Source organism: Radiomyces spectabilis (genome assembly GCF_025331425.1).
Source record: "Radiomyces spectabilis strain NRRL 2753 chromosome Unknown BYT42scaffold_3, whole genome shotgun sequence".
Lineage (NCBI taxonomy): Eukaryota > Fungi > Mucoromycota > Mucoromycetes > Mucorales > Radiomycetaceae > Radiomyces > Radiomyces spectabilis.
In genome coordinates this window covers 757,832-781,250 of record NW_026251928.1, presented here as the reverse complement: position 1 = coordinate 781,250, position 23,419 = coordinate 757,832, and the positions used below count along the sequence as shown (strand labels likewise).

At 43.3% G+C, this 23,419-nt stretch overlaps 8 protein-coding genes across 8 annotated transcripts; 3 read left to right on the top strand and 5 right to left on the bottom strand.

Annotated features, from left to right (window-relative positions):
• The first annotated feature begins 223 nt into the window (after nucleotides 1-223).
• Nucleotides 224-2,476, top strand: BYT42DRAFT_559394 (guanine nucleotide binding protein, alpha). The gene is made up of 8 exons (XM_051567112.1): nucleotides 224-644; nucleotides 792-976; nucleotides 1,068-1,225; nucleotides 1,297-1,467; nucleotides 1,540-1,627; nucleotides 1,702-1,707; nucleotides 1,772-1,919; nucleotides 2,001-2,476. The coding sequence occupies exons 1-8, from the start codon at nucleotides 512-514 to the stop codon at nucleotides 2,186-2,188; spliced, it is 1,077 nt and encodes a 358-aa protein (XP_051426041.1). The 5' UTR covers nucleotides 224-511; the 3' UTR covers nucleotides 2,189-2,476.
• A 106-nt stretch (nucleotides 2,477-2,582) lies between these two features.
• BYT42DRAFT_611301 (uncharacterized protein) lies at nucleotides 2,583-5,840 on the bottom strand (the record flags this gene model as incomplete). The annotated part of the gene is made up of 10 exons (XM_051571488.1): nucleotides 2,583-3,161; nucleotides 3,240-4,074; nucleotides 4,171-4,292; nucleotides 4,357-4,836; nucleotides 4,909-5,007; nucleotides 5,076-5,189; nucleotides 5,262-5,325; nucleotides 5,380-5,423; nucleotides 5,508-5,672; nucleotides 5,769-5,840. The coding sequence occupies 10 exons, from the start codon at nucleotides 5,838-5,840 to the stop codon at nucleotides 2,583-2,585; spliced, it is 2,574 nt and encodes an 857-aa protein (XP_051426040.1).
• Nucleotides 5,841-6,069: 229 nt separating this feature from the next.
• BYT42DRAFT_611300 (Mis12-Mtw1 protein family-domain-containing protein) lies at nucleotides 6,070-7,634 on the bottom strand (the record flags this gene model as incomplete). The annotated part of the gene is made up of 6 exons (XM_051571487.1): nucleotides 6,070-6,544; nucleotides 6,619-6,716; nucleotides 6,781-6,851; nucleotides 6,931-7,116; nucleotides 7,188-7,380; nucleotides 7,443-7,634. 6 exons carry the CDS (start codon nucleotides 7,632-7,634, stop codon nucleotides 6,070-6,072), a joined length of 1,215 nt encoding a protein of 404 aa, XP_051426039.1.
• Nucleotides 7,635-8,860: 1,226 nt separating this feature from the next.
• On the top strand, nucleotides 8,861-10,392 carry BYT42DRAFT_559388 (uncharacterized protein). Its single transcript, XM_051567111.1, has 3 exons — nucleotides 8,861-9,239; nucleotides 9,331-9,678; nucleotides 10,068-10,392. Exons 1-3 carry the CDS (start codon nucleotides 9,135-9,137, stop codon nucleotides 10,116-10,118), a joined length of 504 nt encoding a protein of 167 aa, XP_051426038.1. The 5' UTR covers nucleotides 8,861-9,134; the 3' UTR covers nucleotides 10,119-10,392.
• Nucleotides 10,393-10,738: 346 nt separating this feature from the next.
• On the bottom strand, nucleotides 10,739-13,073 carry BYT42DRAFT_528026 (uncharacterized protein). Its single transcript, XM_051565365.1, has 2 exons — nucleotides 11,043-13,073; nucleotides 10,739-10,964 (listed from the first exon to the last, which is right to left on the bottom strand). Exons 1-2 carry the CDS (start codon nucleotides 13,027-13,029, stop codon nucleotides 10,918-10,920), a joined length of 2,034 nt encoding a protein of 677 aa, XP_051426037.1. The 5' UTR covers nucleotides 13,030-13,073; the 3' UTR covers nucleotides 10,739-10,917.
• Nucleotides 13,074-13,253: 180 nt separating this feature from the next.
• On the bottom strand, nucleotides 13,254-15,582 carry BYT42DRAFT_559379 (uncharacterized protein). Its single transcript, XM_051567110.1, has 8 exons — nucleotides 15,263-15,582; nucleotides 15,113-15,196; nucleotides 14,940-15,043; nucleotides 14,707-14,866; nucleotides 14,543-14,655; nucleotides 14,351-14,470; nucleotides 13,975-14,282; nucleotides 13,254-13,917 (listed from the first exon to the last, which is right to left on the bottom strand). Exons 1-8 carry the CDS (start codon nucleotides 15,539-15,541, stop codon nucleotides 13,751-13,753), a joined length of 1,335 nt encoding a protein of 444 aa, XP_051426036.1. The 5' UTR covers nucleotides 15,542-15,582; the 3' UTR covers nucleotides 13,254-13,750.
• Nucleotides 15,583-15,762: 180 nt separating this feature from the next.
• BYT42DRAFT_559349 (uncharacterized protein) lies at nucleotides 15,763-18,055 on the bottom strand. The gene is made up of 9 exons (XM_051567109.1): nucleotides 17,622-18,055; nucleotides 17,451-17,554; nucleotides 17,230-17,389; nucleotides 17,069-17,181; nucleotides 16,880-16,999; nucleotides 16,491-16,810; nucleotides 16,289-16,431; nucleotides 16,086-16,221; nucleotides 15,763-15,995 (listed from the first exon to the last, which is right to left on the bottom strand). Exons 1-8 carry the CDS (start codon nucleotides 17,622-17,624, stop codon nucleotides 16,090-16,092), a joined length of 1,095 nt encoding a protein of 364 aa, XP_051426035.1. The 5' UTR covers nucleotides 17,625-18,055; the 3' UTR covers nucleotides 15,763-15,995; nucleotides 16,086-16,089.
• Nucleotides 18,056-21,952: 3,897 nt separating this feature from the next.
• Nucleotides 21,953-22,695, top strand: BYT42DRAFT_611294 (uncharacterized protein; the record flags this gene model as incomplete). Its single annotated transcript, XM_051571486.1, has 3 exons — nucleotides 21,953-22,092; nucleotides 22,185-22,468; nucleotides 22,526-22,695. 3 exons carry the CDS (start codon nucleotides 21,953-21,955, stop codon nucleotides 22,693-22,695), a joined length of 594 nt encoding a protein of 197 aa, XP_051426034.1.
• Nucleotides 22,696-23,419: the final 724 nt, after the last annotated feature.

Below are 23,419 nucleotides of genomic sequence, written 5' to 3'. Positions count from 1 at the left end.
AAACTTTTTTGCTGCTTATTCATTGCTTGAGTTTACCAGCCACGGTTGTATCATTTTCAAACCGGTTCTGCAATTGCTCAAATGGGAGCCAAACTGGCTTTTTCAAACAATGGCGTAACACATTGAACGACCTTGGCCTCTTTTTTTTTTAATTCATTACAATCTATTTTTTTGCTTAAAAGAAAAAAGCTGGAAAAACTTTTTTTTTTCTTCTTCGTTTTCCCATTCCTTTTCTTTTCACAGACTTTATTGTTCGTCGTTGACTTGTACGATCGAATCTTTGTCCTTCTTTCTTTTTTGGAGTGTGCCATTGCAATCGAGAGACCCGGTCGCTTTTGAAAGCTCTCTTTACCGATTGGTGAATTGACGTATTGCTCACACGCATTATTACTGCCATCGTGATTGTACTTGACGTCACTCGCCACATTGTAAACCGATTATTCCACGTTTCCACCGTCTTTCTTCGCTGTCGTGCGCTCCTTCCATTCCTTGCCACTATTAACTGTTCAGCATGGGGAACCATAAAAGTGTGCCAGTAGGCAGCAAATCATCCCAGACCAGTCGTGCCGCCAACAGCATGATTGAGAAGCAAATCAAAAACGATAAGAAACGGTTAAAGAAGGAAATTAAGCTCCTATTGCTAGGTAACCGTGACAAAAAAAAGTCGAGGGATGACCATGTGACCAAATGACAACGATCACAGGGTCTGTCCCACCCTCGCCGGCTTCTTGATAAAAATTCATTCCATTGACATGTTGTTGACGCCTCGCGTCCATGTTCTGTCTTGATAGGTGCAGGAGAATCGGGCAAGTCCACAGTATTGAAGCAAATGCGGCTGATTCACGCCGCCGGTTTCAAAGCTATGGAACGCGAAGGGTTTCGTAACATTGTGTTTATGAACATTTTCTCGGCCATGCAGACCCTTTTTGAAGTCATGGAGCAATTGGAAATATCGTTGACCAACCAAGACCTCAGAGTAGGTATTATAAAACCTTGAAGTCAGGTCATGTTCTGATTATCGATAAAAGAGTAACTTCCCATGCTAATCTATGCTTTGCCTTTCAAAGCAATACGTTGACTTGTTTCAAGAGATGCCCATCATTGAACAAGGACAGGCGTTCCCTGTAATGTACCTTGATCCTCTGCGCCAGCTTTGGGCCGATGGCGGGATTCAGACAGCGTGTAAGCGAGGAAATACGTTCTCACTGCAAGACAACGTCACCTAGTATGTCCGACATGAAAACCATGGCATCACGATCACGGGCCAAAGCCGTATTAAATCCAATTGATTTCTAGTTTTTTCGATCGACTGGACGTCGTCTTTCAGCCCAATTATTTACCTACAGATCAAGACATCATCCGATGTCGAGCCAAGACGACCGGCATCACCGAAACCACTTTTCAAATAGGGTCTTACACCTATCGCATGTTTGATGTGGGCGGACAACGAAGCGAAAGAAAAAAATGGTATGAATCGGTTTAAAGAACATGGTTCCTGCTGCGATGGAATTGCATGTATTGATTGCGGTTTGCCACTAGGATTCATTGCTTTGAAGGTGTAACTGCGGTTCTGTTTGTGGTTGCTGTCAGTGGCTACGATCAATGTCTGATCGAAGACCGAGATTCAGTAAGTCAACAAAATTTGAAAACGGAGAAAAAACCTACCTTCGCCCATGCTTATTTTTGGTATTGTATCTATAGAATCAGGTAAATTCAATGGCTTCACCTCCTCTGTTGAAAACCCGTATCATGTATTTAATGCTGTTGTTAGATGTATGAAGCACTGCTTTTGTTTGATTCCATATGCAATTCCAGCTGGTTCCATCGAACATCAATGATTCTGTTACTCAACAAAATTGACATTTTCAAACGTAAAATCACCTACTCGCCTGTATCGCATTATTTTGCAGACTTTGAAGGTAAATATATATATATATATATATATATAATTGGGATGATGCACACAGCAAAGAAAGAAAAAGCACTGAAAAAAGGAATAGGGGATGATACCGATTACAATCAAACACGAACGTATTTCAAAAATCGATTCGTGGGCTTGTGCCGAAATCCTCAGAAACGGGTGTATGCCCATTATACCGATGCAACCGATACCACGCTTCTCCGCCACGTCATGATGGCGGTTTCTGATATCATTATTAACGAGAACCTGGCCGCCATCATGCTCTAATTCACAAAAAAAAGGACCAGCCCATCGTTCGCACAGCGTAATTCATGTACCTCTCGCTCCACTGCTGCCTCTCTGGCTTTTTGTTTCCTCAAGGCCAAAGACAAAGCAGTCTAATTTTATTTAAAGATTACTACACGTTTTTTTCCCTTCTTTATGTCATCGTACACCCCTACAGCCCCACTCTCAAATTTGATAAGCTTATGCCATCGACGTATAGCGTTAATAATATAGATCCACTTTCCATCATCCGGCATCTCATCTACAAGCACTGTCTTTTGGTAATTCATGGCAAGTCTGTTCGCAACATACGATCACGAGATTTATTCTTCAAATATCATTGCGAAAAAAAGAAAGGAGTGGATTCTTGGGAATTTCTTGCGATTTTAAAACTTTCTCAAGCAAGACGAAATTCATCGAAATCGAGGCGTTGACGGAAGGCGCCGGCGATGATGATTTCTGTGTCGTAGACGGGAACATTGTGCAATGAGTATTCGGTCCACTTGTCTTTATCTTGGGCGGTCGATACCACCAGTAACCGGGTTTGCGTGCTGCCTGATAAAAGATCACGTAATCGTCTGGCCGATGGTTTCGGCACCACTTTTCCTCCGGCGGTCTCAATCACATCCTTTACGGCGTTTTTGTTGGTTTGCAATATACAGATCTCGTAACCTTCCAGCCAGGTCCCGCGGGTCCCTGATTTGTATTCCACTTGATGCTTTCGTGCGATATCGAGACTTTTCGCCAAATTGAATCCGAGACGCTTCTCCACATCACTATCATGAACCTCGTATTCTGATTCATTCTGCCATTGCTCCTGACTGATGGAATCTTTTAACCATTCGAGACGCACTATGGAAAGTCCCAAGTTGACAGCACAAAGGAATTTCGGTGTTCGCAGTATCCGTTTCTCCACCACCAGATGGGTCGCTTGCAGTATGTTTTCAGTTGTACCGCCGCCTAAACGACGAATGGCCTACAAAAGCGAGCGCACACCCACACACACATAGATGAATAGGCCTGTCTCTGTGACCTCGATTCAGTAGCAACTTACCGATTTGTCATCGCTGCTTAATGTCACATTGGATGTGGCAATCTTGATTGTATTGCCGTGTTTGGATTTGGCCGTGCTTGCCTGTGAGGAAGGGGCCGTGGATGGCGGATGGTCGGTTTCTCTGGAGGTGGGGGTGCGTGAACGTGATTTGGTGGCCGGCGGTGACGGCGGGGATGATTGAGTTTCTTCTTTTTGTTCAGATTCTGCATCTGTCATGTCCTCGTCGGATTTCTCGGCCGAGGCAGGCTGCTCCATAATTTCCTCCATAGGGGAAGCAGGCGACGTTTCGTCGGCTTCCTCCATGGCTGGTGGTTCGGATGCTTCTTCAGGCACCGCTTCGGCTTCCTTTTCTTGAATCTCCTCTTGGGAGGCAATTCGTTGTCGTTTGGCGACTTCGGCTTCCGGATTTTCATCGCCCAAGTTGCGTTTGGGATGGCGCTTTTCATCCATTGGTGTGGGGGACACTGAACTGCCTTCTTTGGTGGATCCAGGCACCAAGGCGGTCGGAGACGGGGATCGGCTGGTCTCTTCTCCTGTCTCTACTGGACTGCCCAGTTCTTTGTGGGACTTGGCCGGTGACAGTGCGACGGGTTTCGGAGCAAATGGAATGGTAGCCGGTGCATTTTCGGGATCGCGCCACCATCGTTCCATGTCTTCCGGCAACAGAGGCGTTTTACCTACCAAATCATCCAGAATGTGGCCTCCCGGGAACATCACGTATCGCTCATCCACCGGTGTTTTGACACACCATTTCTGGAAACACTCTTCCAACCATAAATGGTTGACAATGGGCAAATTCTTTTCAAAGGCTTTTTGATACTTCATGCTCGCTTTGCTGTAGTTAAAGAAAAAACAAAACAATATCACATGAATACATAAGATCCCATTGCAAAAAAAAAAAAAAGTTTTCAATCGAATTGTTCCCTATTACCTTCCTGCGATGACATGTGTATTTCTTTCGCTCAAGGAGGGTGTAAAAGTAGCTCCGACGGCCTGGATCAGGGTGCGTAAAATTACACGTGCGATACCGGTATAAGTGGAGACGGTAATAACCTATATGGAGCGACATGATTGAGAACTAAGCAAAATAATGTGTTCAGAAAGGGATGATTCGTACCATATTCTCCATGCCTGGGATCCCTCCTTTCGGCTGTGGATAGTCGAGCAAGGTCCGTGTGGGCAATTCGAATCGTTGGCGTGCAAGGGTATTGAAGATCCACCATAAACTGGCCACCAGCTTGTGTTCTTGACAAGCTTTTATACATTCGGGAGACGAGCGGTACTTTGCAATGACGATATTGACCTTGTCGGAAAAGGTTGACTCGACGGTAGCGCCTGCTTTGATGAGGCACGATTCGATTTTGGGAAGGAGCTCATCTTTAAGTTTCAAGTCGGCGGCAAAGAAGAAGCAACGATCGGCCAAATATTTTTCTTTAGGTTCGGTGGTGGGCAAAGCGTCCGCTGTAGGATGAACATAAATCAATTTGTCCTCTTTGGTTCGCTCGGGTACTTTATCGCCCGTTGGTTCTTCTACATCGTCTGTTCTGGAAGCTTTGATGGTGCGCATTAAAGGCGGATCCGGAAATAGATAGACATCCTAAAAAGTTTTGTGTGCAATTTTTAGTAATGTCTCTTTGGTGATGAACACAGTGAAAATACTATGCCCTACTTCGCGAACCAGACGCTTGAATTTGAAGCAATCATCAAACCAATGAGGAAGAACAGTTTTGATGATATTTCGTCGTTTGATGGCTTCTTCGTATTTTTTCTACATGGAATAAATAGGGCATCCATCCTTCAGTGTCCACTGCTTCCAACGAGAATAGGTGATATTACCCCTTGTGGTGCCAAACAGGCCAAATGTGTAACATCCTGCGTCAAATCTTCGCGAAACTGACCACCCAAAGCCATGACACCACCGTAGATCGCTTCTCGGTCGGCCGTAGGTAACTAGTGTTTGTTATAAGCAACTCCTTCCTCTTCCTTGCGGTCTAACTCATAGAGTCAAAAACGAATACTTACACCTGACGTCGTCACGACGATACCGGAAAAGAACTTGAGAGGGTCGGTGGAATAGAATTCAGGACTAAAAACACACGTTTGAGCATCAGGGACATGGGCTGAACGTTCGACCACTTACCGATGTTTGAATCCATTTTTGACCGCAGCTTCTACCCATTGTGGCTAACCGAACAAAGAATTGGTACATAATGACCTGACGTGAGCCATTGCATTGCGTGGTTTTTGGCGTCGCTTTGACTGCCCTACCGATACTACGACGGCGCGTTTCTGAAGTTCGGTGGTTCGCACCACGGAAGGTGCACGCATTGAGACAATATGAGTAGGTGCAATAGGCGATTCAGTGGATGAGTCGTCATCGGTGGGTTCCGAGTCAATGCATGTGGCTCCATTGTCTCGCAATAGCTGAGCCAACTAGAAGAAGAAAAAAAGAGCGACGCATAGGTATTAAAGAAGAGGAATGGTATGACGTCAAGAAGAGATGAGAAAAAAGAACCATGGTTTATTTACATATTCCCGTCTCGGACGGCTTAAAGCACTGTCAAGCTGAGAGATCACATCGACAAATATTGCTTGGGACATTTTTTTGGCATCAATGCTTAACAAAAGCGGAAGACAAAAGTGGAAAAAAAAAAAAAAGACGGAGAACCCGTTGAATTCCATTGACAATCCCATCCCAAGATTGGCAGGAATCAATCCGCAGTCATGCCAGGAAAAAAAAAGGGTAAAAAAAAGGGCGCGTCAATTTGTTGAAAAACGCGTGGATTTGAAATGCCGGCAGAAAAAAAAACGCGTGAACTTCTTCGAATGCTCATTGTCCCTTCTTTGATAACAGCTTGAGGATATCATTGATGGCGGCTTTTCTATTTTTGGTTTTCGCTTCATCATCCAAAAGAGCATCGCGTTGACTAGGCGGCGGTATACATTGGTTCGCTTCGTAAAGGGATTGAGCGAGGGCCGAGGATAACTTTTTGGTAAATTGATGGGATTCATGCTGAAATTGCAACGCCGTATTCATCGTTTGCCGTAATTCAGAGACGGAAGGATGAATCGCCTCCACTGATTTGTTCAACATATCCATTTGTTCATCCATTTCATCGTCGCTGAGTTGAGACGCAAATGCTTGAAATTCCGGATCCGCATCACGTAAAAGTTCTTTGAGCGATTTCCCCTCAATCGATTTACGGTACGCTTCTTTGGTCGAAGCTGATGCATCCACGGCTTTGGCATGTTCATCAAACCTTTCATTTGAATACCGTCGCCAGGCTTCCAATTCTTGTTTCAATCTAAAAATGAACAGGGTCGTGGTTAAAAGAAGGAAATGATCCCACCGCCAGGGGAGAAAGGAGTCCGTTCTTACATGGCCATTTTCGCCTCCGCTTTCCGTATGCGCTCTTTATTATGCTCGTTGAGTGGATTGGGATTTTTGGATTCGAGAGGGGTGGAGTTTGGTTCCAACTGTGGGCCCCATCAATAATGTTATTCAGCTGTCCTTCTGTTAGGACTCGAATTGCCTACTTACCGGTTGATGCAATGATATAGGAATCTCTCCGGTCTTTAGCTTCTCTATAAATTTCCTTTGCAATCGGTCCACTAATTATGAAGTTGGTCAACTTTTTTCTGTTTTGTTTTGTCAAGAAGCATTGCACTGTGAACTAGAGTCCGTCGTTACCTATTTTATTCACGACTTGTTCTGATTTTTTGGTCGCATTTGTGGTGCCATTTGTGGTGGTAGGTGGATTCTGGTTTCGCAAGTTCTGTGCGCTCCATATCAGCAATTGCCTCAGACGATCCGACTCGGACATGTGTGGATTCAACCGTGTGTAATACTGATCCGGTGGTACTTGGTCAGGTAGATCTATTCGTCGCAGCAATTTTCAGTTATCATCCATTTTTTTTTCTCCTGCAATGTGTCGATTCTTCTTTTACCTTGGAAATAAAAGCTTTCTATACTGGATCGTCGGCTACCTGTGTCGTTGAATGGTATCGAACTTGGGCGGTTTTTCCTTGTCTGAGGTTCGAAAGAACCCGCCATGGACCGTGCTTGCGATGATCGGATTGGTGGTGGTGGTAGTGTATTAGGTGATTCAGGTGATAATGGAAATGATGAAGGTATCGATGACTGCAGACACAAAAAAAATTGCGTCAGTTAAAAAGATATAAAGAGAGGGTCTGCGAACGTACTGTATCGTTATATGGTGCAATGCTTGATGCTCGACTTTTCGTGTGTTCTTGTGTGGGGTCCACTTTGAGGGATGGCGGTTTATAGGCCGTTGACTGGACACCGGGAAATGACGGCGCAGAGGTTAGCGAACGAGACATGCGTCTTCGTTTGAACACGAAGCCTTCGTCGTTCTCTTCCTTTGGCGTATTCATTGAAAGGGAATCCCAATGCAATCAGCAGAGCCACCGATGCCAGTATACGATGAAAAAAAGGCGAAAAAAGGCACAAAAAATTTCATGGCATTCAAATCACGTGACATCATCGCCTCATTGTTCACGCGAGCACAGCGGGCAAAAAAACGAAAATCTGCGACTACCCAAATACCACATCCATGGGATATCATCAACTGCTTCAATGTAATCATTTATCCATATGTGTTGCTGTGGCAGTAGAGGACTTGTTTCGAGCTACAGTTGGTGCGAACATTTGTTTCTTTTCTATCTTTGCAAGCATATTCAATCTATTTGTTGAATCCTCGATATTAATCCGTTCAGATAAATAAAAATTGTCAAATGTTATTTATTGGCATGAGAATGGTATAGAAATTAATTTCAGTGAGCTCACCTTGGAGATCTTTATTACTTTAACCACTGTCATACAACTAAGTCTTATCTTCATCGGACGAAGTTTCTGGAAATCATGACCATAGTTCCTGATGAAGCTTAATACTCTAGAATCAATGTTTTGTCGGTAACAGTCAAGTAAATAAGGGAAACTAAATGGTTCATGCTACTCGACTGGGGGTTTTCCTTTCTTCCATGGTGATGATGCTACAGTGTTACTGTGGCAATGCTCGGATACCATTCATTTTTTATTTTATTTTCCTGCCAACAGATTTCTCTATTATTTAAAACTTTCCATCGGTCTCGAACCAAAAATGCACTATTTCCTGCTCTTCTGTTTTGTTAAAAAGCAATTCTTTTGGGTCGGAGAGTGGGCGTGGTGCCGACAAAACCAGATTGCATGAAACAAATAAAAGAAAAAAGGGAAATTAGAGTAGATCGGAGGCTAAAAAGTGATTGGTCGTATATGCGTTTGTTTACAGTCTTGACTTAAAAAAAATCATGCAATGAGGCAAAGTTTGGGGATGCGACAGCAGCGGCTGTGCCAAGTTGCAGGGATGCGGCCAAAGGTAGGGTGAGTTGAAATTAAACAGACTAAAAGATACATGGTCCATCTCGTTTAAAATCGTTCGGTGATGGTGATTGCCTATTTTTTTTTCATCTTTCTCCTTGATAATAAGAACCATGAACGGCAATCCATTAAAAAAAAAAAAAAAAAATCTAATACAACTCAATGAATAAATTCATGCGTCATTAGGCTTTCTAACTGTAGAGGATGATTTTATGTGAATTTTTTTATTTCAGACTTGTTGAACCGGATTGTGTCCATTCGAAAGCGCAGTGGGATAAAAACACCGCATATTTCCCCAATTGTCTCTCGCTTTTAACTACTTTCCTTCTTTTGTATTCTTTTCTTTTTCCTTTTTATTTCAAGTTCTTCATAAATATAACATTTCTTTCTCATTTCTTCCACATTTTCCCTTTTTTTTTCCTTCTTGTGTTTTTACGTATCATCTCCTTTTCTTTATATTGTTTGTATTACTGCAGCTTTTTTTTTCTTTTTAAGTCCCAATTCGTTTTTATCCCGATATGAAACTGTCCACACACTCACACCACCCAGCGTACCAACACTTTGCATATCCCAATAAATTGACCCTCACCAAAAAACGGCGCGCTTTGCCACCTCACTCCAAAGTAACTACTATATAAGAAAACACTCAATGATTAAAAAAAGTTGCAATGTCAAAACTCACTGCGCCATGTGGTCATTTTGTGTGAAATGTAGACACCGGTACATCTCAAGTCTCGAAGGTCGTCAGAAACGGGCTTGTTCTCAGACAGCCACTGGAAGGAGGATGAATACACCGGGTTTTTAGCCGAGTTACGGAAAGAGGCTTATACCGAGTTGCATCAACAGATGCAGTCTTACAATGATACTTTTGTGGCCCAAATGCGGCATTTGGAAGAAAAAAGCCCCAACAGCCTTTTAGTTCCAGCCGACGACAGTTACAACGGGAAACCTTGTCTTGAAGAGACAGATGGACAAGAACGAGCCATTCAAGAACTTAGTGACATGCTTGAAGCTGGAACTATCAAGGATTACAGTCGACTGGTGGAATGGCAACTGTGTCAGGTAAATAACACACTCACACACACACATCATGACATCCAAATTGCAAAAGGGGGAATTTATGTTGGGGGATCAGACGATACGATATGCAGGGATCGTGAGGAGGACCAACGGGGAGGGGGGGGGGGGACGCGGAGGATGAGAATAAGATATTGATGAGAGGAACAGCGATCGCCATACGGGCGATCTCTGTTTTTGTTTTTTCCCTCTTTTTTTTTATCTTTTCATCTCATTGTGGGCTGGTCAAGAGAATTATTTTTTTCCATATTCCTTCCTCCTCTTTGACTCCGTTTTGTCGTTTTTTTCTTCCACATTTTTTTCCTATCCGCTTTTGGGTTTTTTTTATTGAACGCATTGGATTCGGTTGTACTCATGTTGTATTCATGGTATAGAATCCTCATCTTGTGACGGAAGACCAAGGTGGACATGGCGACTTGTGGTGATACCATTTTAATTGCATCGCAACTTGCCCTCCAACATGGTCTCTTTAAGTCTCTCTATTATGTCACTCTGCTATTTTTTCCCCTCCTTTTCTTCTTATGTTGACTTTATGTGACCTTTCCAAATCAATTGTATACATTAAGCATATCCATCTATCATCTGACTGAAAAAAAAAGAGAAAGAGCCTCCATTTCCCATTCGTCACTAAAACAGGTAATCTCACTATCCACCTCCAATAATAAAACCGCAGCAGGCCTATCAATTGCCCCCGTCAACCTTTTACCATGGCGATACCGACTTTTTTCGAATTTTTGCTTCTCACCATAATGTTGTGCGGCATAAACCTTGTTAGGCGCATAATCAACAAAAAAGAAAAAGGTACGTCATTTGATACCTTTGTATCGGCATGTAGTGGGCCCCTCATGATACCAGTATCGGTATTTCCGGTCTCTCTCTCTCTTGCGGCTGAAAAAGGCATATCCAAACCATAGTATATTCGCGAGAAGTTGACATGCCCTTTTTCCGGATATGCCAATGTCCTTTGTCATGCCGTTATTGTGCCTTTTACCCATCCCCATATCCGTGGAACATGTTAAACAAACTACATGATACCAAACCAAAGAGCGACTTGATCCAGGTGACCTTTTTGATATTTACAATGGAGTTTTTCATACATACATGAAGCAGCGCAAAGATACGATGGGTAAAAACGAAAAGAACAGCAATAAGGGAGAGAAATAATTAAAGAGGGCATAGAACATGAATGATATAAGACGATACATAAGAAGCTGCTAGAGATTATCATGTCATATCCGTGGATAGAGAAGTCATAAGGTCCATCATTACGTCTATGGTCCCAACCCCCATCAATAGCAGTCAGTATCTTTTTTCATGCTTCCGCATATATGGTAAATGAAAATACGTACCAATATTCGGTGATTGCGTTGAATGACGATCATGCGATGATGGACCCATAAATTGTTCATACAATAAATGCGTTGGTTCCGTTCCAAGATCCATCATCACATCGCCCGGCGGAGAGAAATCAAATCCTTGCTGGTGACTTAATGGTTGCAGCGTAGGCATTCCGCAACCCATCGAACTAAGTATATCATTCGCCCATGCGGAAGATTGGAATGGATTCGAACCCTGGCCCATATACGAGGCCGGATAGTGCGTCTGCTGAGATGCTGGATCCTGCATAGGTGGTTGCTGAGGCATAGATTGTTGCTGATGTGGTTGATGCTGTTGCTGTTGCTGTTGTTCCTCTTGTTTCGGTCCCACTGAGATTTCGGGAAGACCCTTTAGGCGGCGCCACTTGTTGGTTCTGTTGACATCGTAATTGGTAGCAAGATACCAGAATTCACTAAAGAATTCCGCTGGCAATTCCCAACTGGCACTCATTGTAGGATCGCCACCGTGGTAAACGGCACCATTCAAAAGCATGGCAAAGCAACGGTCATAGTCCATTTGATCGCGAAAGATAATCATTCGATCGCGCATGTGAGGGGTGGGAATCAAATCAATGCGAGGATCGTGAGGAATCGCCAACTGTAAAATTGTAGGTTGAAGTCGTACTGCCGAATTACCGACATTCGTCAACGTCGACTGAACTCGCAGCTGCAATCGGATACGCTGAATGGCACTTAGACTGGAAGCCATCGGTTTGCTGTCATCCACTGGCTGGCCCTCTTTGTGTAACAACTGGGCCATCGTTTGATGCTCTTCCATTGGTTCCTGCTTGATGGTTGCTTCACCCGACCACGGATCTCCAGACTCCGCCGAAGGCGATCGACTCGGTAGCTTGAGGTCCACATCCTTGTACGACCGAGACAGCAAATCCTCCTCTCCAAATGCCATGGATGATGGTTCACTGGACGAACCCATTCGATCGCGCTGGAAGGCCGATGACGCCGGGGATGAAAAGTGAAGTGCATTCGGGTCAATGGTTTCTTCTCCCCCATAAAGTCCAGACTCTGGCTGACTTTCTAGACTGGTGTTACTCCTTTCTCGCTCTCTGCGTTGATACTCCTCTTCCTCGTAATCGACCTCGGGTGATCGTACATTGGCAAAATGAGCGGCCATGGTCGGTTTTAAATTGATATTGTTCCGAGTATATGCATTTACGTACGCTTCAATGGCATGTGGCGCCGTTTGTGCCATTTCACTGAGGGCTTCCTCGCTTAAATACGGCGAGTGGGTCGGAATATGGATATGGTGATGCATGCACACAAATTGAAGTGTCAGAACAACGCCTTTCAGGTACCAATTCTCAGCACGTAGGGCATCCAATTTTCCCTTGGCAACGTTGGCATCTCGGACCGCGCTTGTTCGCTGTTCTCGAAGGACTTTGATCGTGCTCTCCAGGTCTTTCAAATGACGTTCCTTGCGTTCTCGAAAAGCCCGTTGAGCAGCTCGGTTCTGTGCTTTACGTAACGCTGGGGACGCTGGATTCGGTTTACGGCCTGGCTTTTTTCGAATTTTGATAGGTTGACCATTCTCGCCCACGGTCGGTGCGGCAGCCCCTGGTGGGGCGCCCGCCGCAGGAGGAGGGGGAGGAGCCAAAGTTTGTTTTCGAGAATCGTTGTTGTTGTTCAACACCATGACCGGCGACGTTTGTGGGTTGGACGGAGATAATGATGAAAATGGAGACGGAGACGGAGACGGGGACACAAGATGAGGCGAATGATTAGGGTGATTACTAACGTAGATGGCTTGATTGGGTTGCATGGTGGTCGACGGATTTGAGGGTATATACGGAGACGGCATGGTCCAGCGATGTGATTGGGCAGTTGAGGAAGTCGAGAAAGTATAGGAAGAATCGGAAGAGGAAGTCCGTAGGTGTACTGATGAGGAGGGTTGTTGTTGTTGTGAATGGGTTGGTAAGACGGAGTTGCCAGAAGGATAAACCATTAGAAAAAAAAATAAGGAATCCGCGGGGCAATGAATAAAAAGAGATGAAGAGTCAGCAAAAACTGTAGGAAAATTGAGCGGGGAACCGACGGGAATTGCACGTGATAGATTAACCGACAAAACCCTTTCGGTTGAAATGATGCAAAACTTTAATTTTACTCCACGGAAGAAAGTTCTCTCCAGATCCTTTTCTCATTACTGGCAATTTTCATATGATGTGAAACCAAAAATCTTCCTTTTTGCGTATATGGCAACCATGGCTGCGTTTTCTCTTTTACTCCATACTTTATACCACTCCATTTCCCTGGTTGCTTTTACTTTATTTCTTGTTTTTGTGGTGAAGGTGAGTGGTTGGATGTAACATAGTATTTTCCCAGGGTCAGAAACACAAAAAGGAAATCGACGTTGGAGCGGTAAAAATTTTTATACGAATATCGTGGACACTCTCACTGCAATAGGGCGGAGATTGAATGACCAACGATGACACCTTTTTTATCTATTAGACTCCATGTCTTTGTGCGCCTCTAATTGCAAAAGAACAATTATCATATCAGTCCACACGTTGTGGAAACCCTGAAGGTGGATTTAAGTACGAAATTGGTGTACGTCCTGTAGTTGCCTAGTCTAGCTGCCGGGTGAAACAGCATCTCTCCACCGATGTTGCTGTACTCAAAGCAATTTCCTGTGTAAAACGTGCATCCAATGAGTTAAAATACAAAAGTTAACCTTTCTCTGTATACGCTGCCTTAAATTGCATCATGTCATTGAAGACGACAGGGAACAGACCAAACTCCCGCAATGATGTGCACAAAGTAGCCTTGGCCAACCGCATCATCCGATAGATGTCTTTGTATGCCAGGTCCATCGCAAAGGTTTCGTAGCGATCACCTACGCAAAAAATAAATATTCGAAAACATTAGATTATTCTTCTCTCCCTTCACTTACCTTCTATCAAAATGCCGCACACTAAGGGTGCTTGTACACCGAGATAGATCAGTTCAAGTAAAATGCGCTTCATTTCCTTTGCCAGCTTCACGAAATTAGTCATGTGGTTGGAACTTCGCTTGTAATCCACTTTCAACTCCATGATCCCGACCGCATACAATGCGGACCCCGAGTTGGCATAAAGAATCCAACTCGCTTTCAACTTCGTGACGGACTCTTGTTCTTGTTCTTCACCATCCTCGTTGCAAGGATCAAGATTGTGTTCTTCTCTGTACTGCACCTTGCTTGGAAATGATATCCCATTTACCCTTCAGAAGTAACCAGTGAGAAAATTAAGCCGCGATCTCATTGTTAAAGGTCTAATGGGAATTTTTACCAGGCACATCTGAATCGGGGCTCCCAACCAAAGATTGTTTCCAAAATGACATCCAAGTAGCGGTGCACAAATGTATCCTCCAGCATATGTACGCTCTCCGGTTGCAACAATCGTGGAGCCCTGTAGTGAAATAAAAGTCGAAGATACATCAGTGATGGCAGCTAACTAAAAACACCGGGCCTCTCATATTACAGTCTATGAATAATCTCAGCTGCGATAACTTGGTTATGCTCTTCACTTTGATTGGCTTCGTTTAGAAATGACAAGGTAATTCTTTTCATCGACAGCCAGGATGGAAGCTGCACCTGTTTTGGGGATGTTAGTAAATGCTGAAAGCAAAGTGACCATATTTATACCTCGGCAATTTTGGAGCACCAGCGCACCAACGATTCCATTTTCATTTTCTCTTGGTTCATGAGGGGAATATCCTGGATTATTCGGCGGTGTGCATTCAACTCGAAACCTGGTACACTGTCTTTATATTCACTGGCAAAGAAATAGATATGATCGAGAACACTAGACACAAAAAAATGTGTTAACAAAAAAATATCAATATATTTATTTCTCATTTATTTGAGTCCTTTCATACAGTAATTCCACATCGGTGAGCTGTTCCAGTTCCTCATTGCGGCGTTTGATTTCCTTGCGCAGCAGGGATAAGTTGTCCGTGATATTCAGATCGTCGATGATCCACTGTAGGAAACAAAACGTCATGAATCGTGAGAATGTCGCTCATCTGTATTTCCTTTTTGTGCTTCTTACCATTGCATTTCGTTCGATCGCTGCTTCATCGTGTTGCACATCAATGACTTCATATCTGCCGTTTCGGAGGTTTGCTCGTCTCGACTGATGAAAAAAAAAAGGGTCTCAGTCAAATCAGACACCATCTATCATAGGAATATAATTTACTACGGAATCCGCAATATGCTGCTCGATGTGCATGCGTAAAGTGTCAATTTGATTGAAATATTTGCTGCAAAAGCAACAGCCGAACACATCTTCGGTGCTTGCTGTTCTCTTTTTCGAAAAATGGACGCCACCTCCGTCTTTCCGCCGCTGATTCTCATCTATAGCAGTAATGGTGTGATATTTACGCAGATGCTCGCGTAAGTTTCTTCCCGAGCTCAGCGAAGGTTTACTGCAGTATGGACACTTGTTCGAAACAAATAATGATTTAACGGTGATTGACATCAAAAATAGAAGAACGGTTAAAAAAGAGGAGGCTGCGAAAGAGGGCCGTTTCCTGCAGTTATGAAAAAATGGACTGTCTAGGTTTTTTTGACGTAACACAAAAAGCGCCTCCGAGGAGACCGCTTTTCCCATGGCACGGAAACCGGCAATTGAGACAAGAGTGCGTTATTCTTTCACGTGCCTGACCAAGTCTGGATTCGTCATAAAAAATGAACAGACGTCGGCAATGGAAATTTATGAAATAGATTTAGTGGACGACTTCAATGCAAATCTTATTATGCCCGTTTCGAACGCGAGCTTTTACAACAATACACAGGCAGCAACAGAGGTAACGACATATGATACAACGCATAAAGAATCTGGCGGGCGCTAATATTTTTTTTTTTTGAAACGTACTCAAACAGACCTGTCCACTCAATGGAAGAAAGTTCTCTGGAGATTGCGGCCACTGCCACTGCAATAGGACGGAAATTGAATGGCCCACGATGACATCTTCGTTAGACTACACGTATTTATGCGATCCGTTTTGCAAAAGAACAATTACCGTCTTAATCGACACGTTGAATGAGCCCTGCGCTTGGGCGTAACCACGAGATTGGCGTCCGCCCAGTTGTTGCCTGGCCTAATTGGCGGGCGCAATGACATTTCTCGACCGAGGTCGCTGTTTTCAATGCAATGTCCTGTGTAAAACATCATGCGTCAATGAGTTAAAACAGTCCCAAATTAAACGTATTCTGTATACACTGCCTTGACTGTCATGATATCCATGAAAACCGCAGGGAACAGACTGAACTCCCGCAGCGTCGTGCACAAACGGACTTTCCCTAGCCGCAGGAGCCTGTAGATGCCATCATAGGTAAGATCCATGGCAAAAGTTTCGAAGCGATTTCCTATGCAAAAATTAATATTATGATAAAACAGAAGGCTATTCATTCCCATCTTCAATTACCTTCAATTAAAATTCCGCACACGATGGGCTCTTGCACTCCGGCATGGATCAGCTGATGTAATATGAGCTTCATTTCCTTTGCCAGCTTTACGAAATCAGTCATATAGTTGGGATTTCGTTTGTAATCCACTTTTAACTCGAGAATCCCAACCGCTGACAATGCGGGCCCCGCTGCAGCATATACAACCCAATCAGGTTTAAAAACTGTACTGTTAATGACTGGCTTTTCTTGGGTTTCTTCTGCATCATCCTCATTAGAAGAATCATTGGATTCCTGCTGTTTCTGCTGCACCTTATATCGCAGCAACGATCCATTCGCCCTGGAAAAGTGAACCAAAGAGGAGAATTAGGCCGCGATCTCATTTGGTTAAAGGTAATGTGATTTTTACCAGTCACAGGACAGCTGCGGTGCAGAGCCAAAGATGGCCTCTAAGATGGCATCCAAATAGCGATGTGCGAATGTATCCTCCAACATGTTTGCCCTCTGCGGTTGCATCAGTCGTGGAGCCCTGTAGTGAAATAAAGTCAAAGATATATCAGTGATGGTAGCTAATTAGATCACATCCCCTTCATATTACAGTGAATAAATTATATCAGCCGCAATGACTTGGTTGAGGTCACGGCTTTCGTTAGCTTCATTGAGGAACGCGGATGTGATTTTTTTGATATTTTCCCAGCTTGGAAATTCAACCTTTTTGAAGTATTAGTAGCATGCTGAAAATAAAGTGAGCATATATACCTCGGCAATTGTGTTGGACCATCGCACCAAGAATTGCATGGGATTTTTCTTCCTGCTCATCAAGGGAATGTGTTCAATTATTTGGCGGTGCACAGCTCTTTCGAAGCCTGGCACACTATCTTGATGTTCCCTGGCAAAGAAATAGATGTGATCTAGCACACTAGACAAAAGAAAAATGTGTCAACGAGAAAATCTACATTTGTTTCCAGCCCCTTTCTCACAGTAATTCCACATCTGTCAGCTGTTCAAGCTTCTCATTCCGGCGTGCTATTTCTTTGCGCAGCAGGTGAAGCGTGTCCGTCACATTTCTATCCTCTACCATCCACTGTGTAAAACAAACGTAATAAATTGAGAATGCCACTCATCTGTGTATTTTTTTTCTGGTTTTTTACCATTCCATCTTGCTCAATCACTGCTTCATCTTCCTGCACATCGACCACTTTGTATTTGCGCTTTCGGAGGTTTGGTCGTAATGACTAACGAAAAAAAAAAGGTCAAAGCTAAACCAAACAAAACATACGATAAGAATTTTACCACCGAATCCGCAACGTGCTGCTCGATATGGGAGCGGAAAATGTCAATTTGATAAAAAATACTGGTTGCAATAGCAACATCCGAACACATCTTCGGTGCTTGCTGTTCTTGTTCTCGAGAAATGGATCCCATCTCCGTCATTCCGCCGGTGACACTGATCCACAACAGTGACTGTATGCAGCCTTCGGAGGTGATCGCGCAGGTTTCGTCCCGAGTTCAAAGTTTTACTGCAATAAGGACATTTGTTCGTAACAAATAAAGATTTAACGGTAGATGACATGAGAAATAGAAGAACTGTAAAAAAAAAAAAAAAAAAAAAAAAAAAAAAAAAAAAAAAAGCAGGTGCAAAAGAGTGCCGTTTCTGAAGTTGCGAGAGAATGTATTTACAGGAGCGTCTGCATTTTATTTTGGCGTAACACAAAATGCACCCAGCAAGAGGTCGCATTTCCTGTGGTACGGAAATGACAGCATAGATAAGAGCGCAATTTTTTTTTTCACATGCTGTTGAAGTGTACTGGCACGGATCTTCAGAAAAGCTGGAACAGGCGTCGGCAACCAGGCATGTGCCAACAGATTAAGCGTCGAACCCGTTGCAACTATTTATTAAGGCCCGTTTTGAACGAGCACAGGCAGCAACCAAGTAGATCGACAATGGATATAACACACGAGGATTCAGAGGACGGTGAAGATACTTTTTTTTTTGATTGGGATCAATAATAAACATCATCAACACAAGCAAGGAGAACGCTAACCCTTTTTTGGACGGGGTTCGAGTAAGACCTCAGCTGACCCGTTACACAAACAGCCAACAGTGTCACAGAGACCCAGTTAAGCTTAGACTTGTCTTTTTCCCTCAAATACAATGAATCGCACCTTACAGCCTGTTTTTTTCCCTAAGATGCGATTTTTCGCTCCTTACAGCTGTTTAATACCTAAGGTGCGATTTTTCGCACCTTACAGCCTGTTTTTTTCCCTAAGATGCGATTTTTCGCTCCTTACAGCTGTTTAATACCTAAGATGCGATTCTTCGCACCTTACAGCCTGTTTTTTTTCCCCCTAAGATACGATTTTTCGCTCCCTACAGTCTTGGTTTTTCGACTTTCATCTGAATTGCAATTTAACTGCAATTCTATATGGCAACCAGCATCTGCTCTTTACTCTCCACTAACCATCTCTATCCTCTTGACGCTTTCTTTTATTTTATTCCTGCTGTGGCATGTAATATGGTGTAATGTTTGCTAGGGTCAGCGGCCCAAAAGAACTTCAACGTTGAAGCGGCAGATTTTTTGTTATTCGATATCGCGGACAACTTCCGCTGCAATAGCGCCAAGATTGAATGGCAAACGATTGGGCCTTTTTATCCCTTAGACTACATGTATTTGTGCGGTCTATTTTTCAAAAGAACAACTGCCATCTTGGTCTACACATTGTATGAACACTGAATGTGAGCGCAATCACGAAATTGACGTCCATCCACTTGTTGCCTGGCCTAGTTTCTGGGCGCAATGAGAATTTTCCACCACGATTGCTGCTTTCAATGTAATTTCCTGTGTAAAAACATAATGCATCAGTTAGACAGTATACAATTAATGTTTTCTGTATACGCTACCTTAAATTCAATCATATTATTGAAAATGTCGGGAGTAAACTGAAATGCTACAGCGACGTACACAAATTGACCTTTCTCGGTCATAATCAGTCGGTAAATGACGTTATACGCAAGGTTCATGGCAACTATTTCGCATCGATTGTCTATGCAAAAAATGGAATAGTCTCAAGCTCCGGTTCAAATCAGTAATCAACGTACGCAACGAAGCTGGATATTTACGAATAGCTTGGCTCTACGTGAAAGGCGAGAAGGCGTTCCATATGCTGTGTGCAAGGTATGTCTTTAATTTTTTTTCTATCGAATCGGTTATTCATATGCATATCCACATATTTAGGAGGGCCTGTGCCGCAGCGCTTACATCAACAAAGATTCTTCAACCCGTAACATCCGCCGACATTTGAAGATTCAGCACGGAATTACGGAAGTCAACGCCGGATCACATTCTCGTTCCACTATTGGCGGCCCATTAGACAATTTCGTTTCCAATGGTCAACTGATTTCCGGTCAACCTCGCCAAGAGATGACTCGGGATCTTTGGCGTCAACTGTTGTGTGGCTTTGTTGTCAAGACCCAGTCGGCCTTCTCAATTGTTGAGAATCCCGAGTTCCGGCATTTGATCGAGGCTGCAACCATGGTATCCGACGAGGAACTCACTAGGCCTATCAGTGCGGACTCGACCAAACGTGATATTGCAGCAATGCACCATTCCAAGAAGCTGGAGATCATGGAATTATTGCACCAGCAAGTGGCACTTTCCTTCACGTTGGACCTTTGGACCTCTTAGTGGGGTATGGACTTCTTTGGCATTACGGCGCATTTTATCGACAGGGAGTGGAAGCAGCAAGAAGCGCTCATCGGTTTTGAGCATTCAGAAAACCGACATACTGGTGAAGAACTGGCGGATATTTTTCTGCGCGTTTTAGATGATTTTGAGATTACGAATCTTTTGTTCACGGTCACCCGCGATAACGGAAGCAACGTCCTCAGGATGATGAAGATTCTGGAGGAGCGTTCTATTAATGGCGGCCGCTTTATCTTCAATAAGGCCCAACACCACATCCCATGTCTCGGCTATATCCTCAATCTTGCTGTTCAAGCGGCATTAAAGGATGGTCTATGTGCAGGTCCTGATGACAGTGAGGACGATCGTATCACCAGTGTTGTCGGTCTGAACCCGATCTCAAAATTGCGCTGTGGTATTAAGAGGGATCAGGTAAATTTCATATTGATTTTGAATTGTTGTGCGTTTGGTAAATTCGGATGGCATAATTAGACGCTCACCCTCGAAGTATGACAAGGAGTATGAGGACATAAGCAAAGCTGTTTTTGGGAATGTGGAAGTTCTCATGTTGGATGTCAAGACGCGTTGGAATTAGACAATGCTGATGGTGAAGCGCGCTCTTGAGGTGAAAGATGCCTACAATCACATCTGTCAGCATTTCCTGGAGCTCGTGCAGTTTGTTCTATCCGATGCCGACGTCAACTTCCTACAGCGAATGCTGGTTCTCTTTCAGGAGTTCCATGGAATGACGGAATCGGTGTCGTCGTCAAGGTATAGATCATATTTCAGTGATTCAGATTATCAGCTTATTAATGAGCTTTTGAAAGAATAGATATCCCTCAATCAACACTGTCATCTTTGCATACAATGCATTGCTGGATGGAATTGAGGATTTATGCGATGACGATACCAATCCCGTGGAACTTTGCCAGGCTGCTGAGAAAGCGAAGGAGAAGCTCCAGCAATATTACTGCCGAACCGATGATACTGATGTGTATGCTGTTGCGACTGCTTGAAGTTCCAATACTGGTCTGACATGAACTGGGAATCCGACTACATTCAAGATGCTCAAAGGAAGGTGCGATCTGTTTGGGAGGAATTCCGGCCCCCCACTGCAAGTGGTACTCTGCAGGAAGGAAACGTCGACGGCCGTATCAACCGTTTCCGACCGAAGCGCCAACGAGTGGTAGACGAGCTGGAGGCTACCTTCAAGGCCTTTCTCTGACGGATGCCGGTGAGGACAATGAGGCGAATTGCGTGCTTGAGTATTGGCATCATTGCCAAACAGTCTTTCCAAGACTGTCGACAATGGCGCGCAAGTACCTCGCTGTCCCTGCCACCTCAACATCTTGCGAGCGGTTATTTTCCAAGGCCAAATACTTCATTCCTGCCAGTCGGAATCGTATGCATGCGGAGACCTTGAAGCAAAGTGTTCTCCTTGATTCCTGGTTACAGTATTGTTTTTTTAACTGCTTGTCGTTTTTTCTTTCCTTCTCTTCGTTTTTTTTCTCTCCATTTTTTTCTGTCTTCTCTCCTTTTTTGTTCTCCCTTTTTTTCCTGCTCTTCATTGTATTCGTTCTCTTCCTTTTTTTTTCTCGCCGGTTGTTTTCCTTCTCTTCATTTTTTTTCATTATTATAGCAATTTCAGGTTTCTTTCTCTCCCTACTTTTTTTTCTGCTCGTTTGATAATAAATATTTTTTCGCTTCTTTCTATGACGGTTGTCACTTCATCTTAGCGCATTCTGCTTCGCTTTATTTCATTTCTCATTACCATTTTCGCATCTCGTTTTCTCATCCGCATGACACATCGCACTTTCGCTCATTACAAGCTGAATCAGATGTCGGGTCAGCCTCTGACCCGAACTGTCTACCAGTTCAGAAATTGTCGACCCGCGGTTCGGGTCACTGACCCGCGACCCGTTAAGGAACCCTGTGCCTGGTAAAAATTCCCATTAGACCTTTAACAATGAGGTCGCGGCTTAATTTTCTCACTGGTTACTTCTGAAGGGTAAATGGGATATCATTTCCAAGCAAGGTGCAGTACAAAGAAGAACACAATCTTGATCCTTGCAACGAGGATGGTGAAGAACAAGAACAAGAGTCTGTCACGAAGTTGAAAGCGAGTTGGATCCTTTATGCCAACTCGGGGTCCGCATTGTATGCGGTCGGGATCATGGAGTTGAAAGTGGATTACAAGCGAAGTTCCAACCACATGACTAATTTCGTGAAGCTGGCAAAGGAAATGAAGCGCATTTTACTTGAACTGATCTGTCTCGGTGTACAAGCACCCTTAGTGTGCGGCATTTTGATAGAAGGTAAGTGAAGGAAGAGAAGAATAATCTAATGTTTTCGAATATTTATTTTTTGCGTAGGTGATCGCTACGAAACCTTTGCGATGGACCTGGCATACAAAGATATCTATCGGATGATGCAGTTGGCCAAGGCTACTTTGTGCACATCATTGCGGGTGTTTGGTCTGTTCCCTGTCGTCTTGTTATGCACTGATTACGAGAGAATCAGTGCAAGCTGGACAAGAAGATGATGTTTGTCGTATAGATAGGGTTCATATACCACTACATAAGAATTACCTCGGTTTAAGCAGATAAGAGACACTAGAGTAGTTACATACTATTTGTACATTCAAATCCCAATACCAGTTATTATCTTTGAATACCAGATACTAAAGAGATCATCTCTTTGGAGAATAAACAACAGTCTCACCGTACTCAACGTCTCTATCCATCTATATCACAGCTGCAATGGTTGTCATGTAGTGCAGTTAATTGCATCCAAGATGAAAGTTGAAAATCCCAGGACTGAAAGGTGTGAAAAATCGCTCCTTATAAAAATCAAATCGCTTCTTATAAAAATCAAATCGCTTCTTATAAAAATCAAATCGCTCCTTATAAAAATCAAAATCGCTCCTTATAAAAATCAAATCGCTTCTTATAAAAATCAAATCGCTCCTTATAAAAATCAAAATCGCTGCTTATAAAAATCAATCAAATCGCTGGTTGGAAAAACAAATCGCTGCTTATAAAAATCAGAATCGCTTCTTATAAAAATCAAATCGCTGCTTATAAAAATCAAATCGCTGCTTATAAAAATCAAATCGCTGCTTATAAAAATCAAATCGCTCCTTATAAAAATCAAAATCGCTGCTTATAAAAATCAATCAAATCGCTGGTTGGAAAAACAAATCGCTGCTTATAAAAATCAGAATCGCTTCTTATAAAAATCAAATCGCTCTTTATAAAAATCAAAAT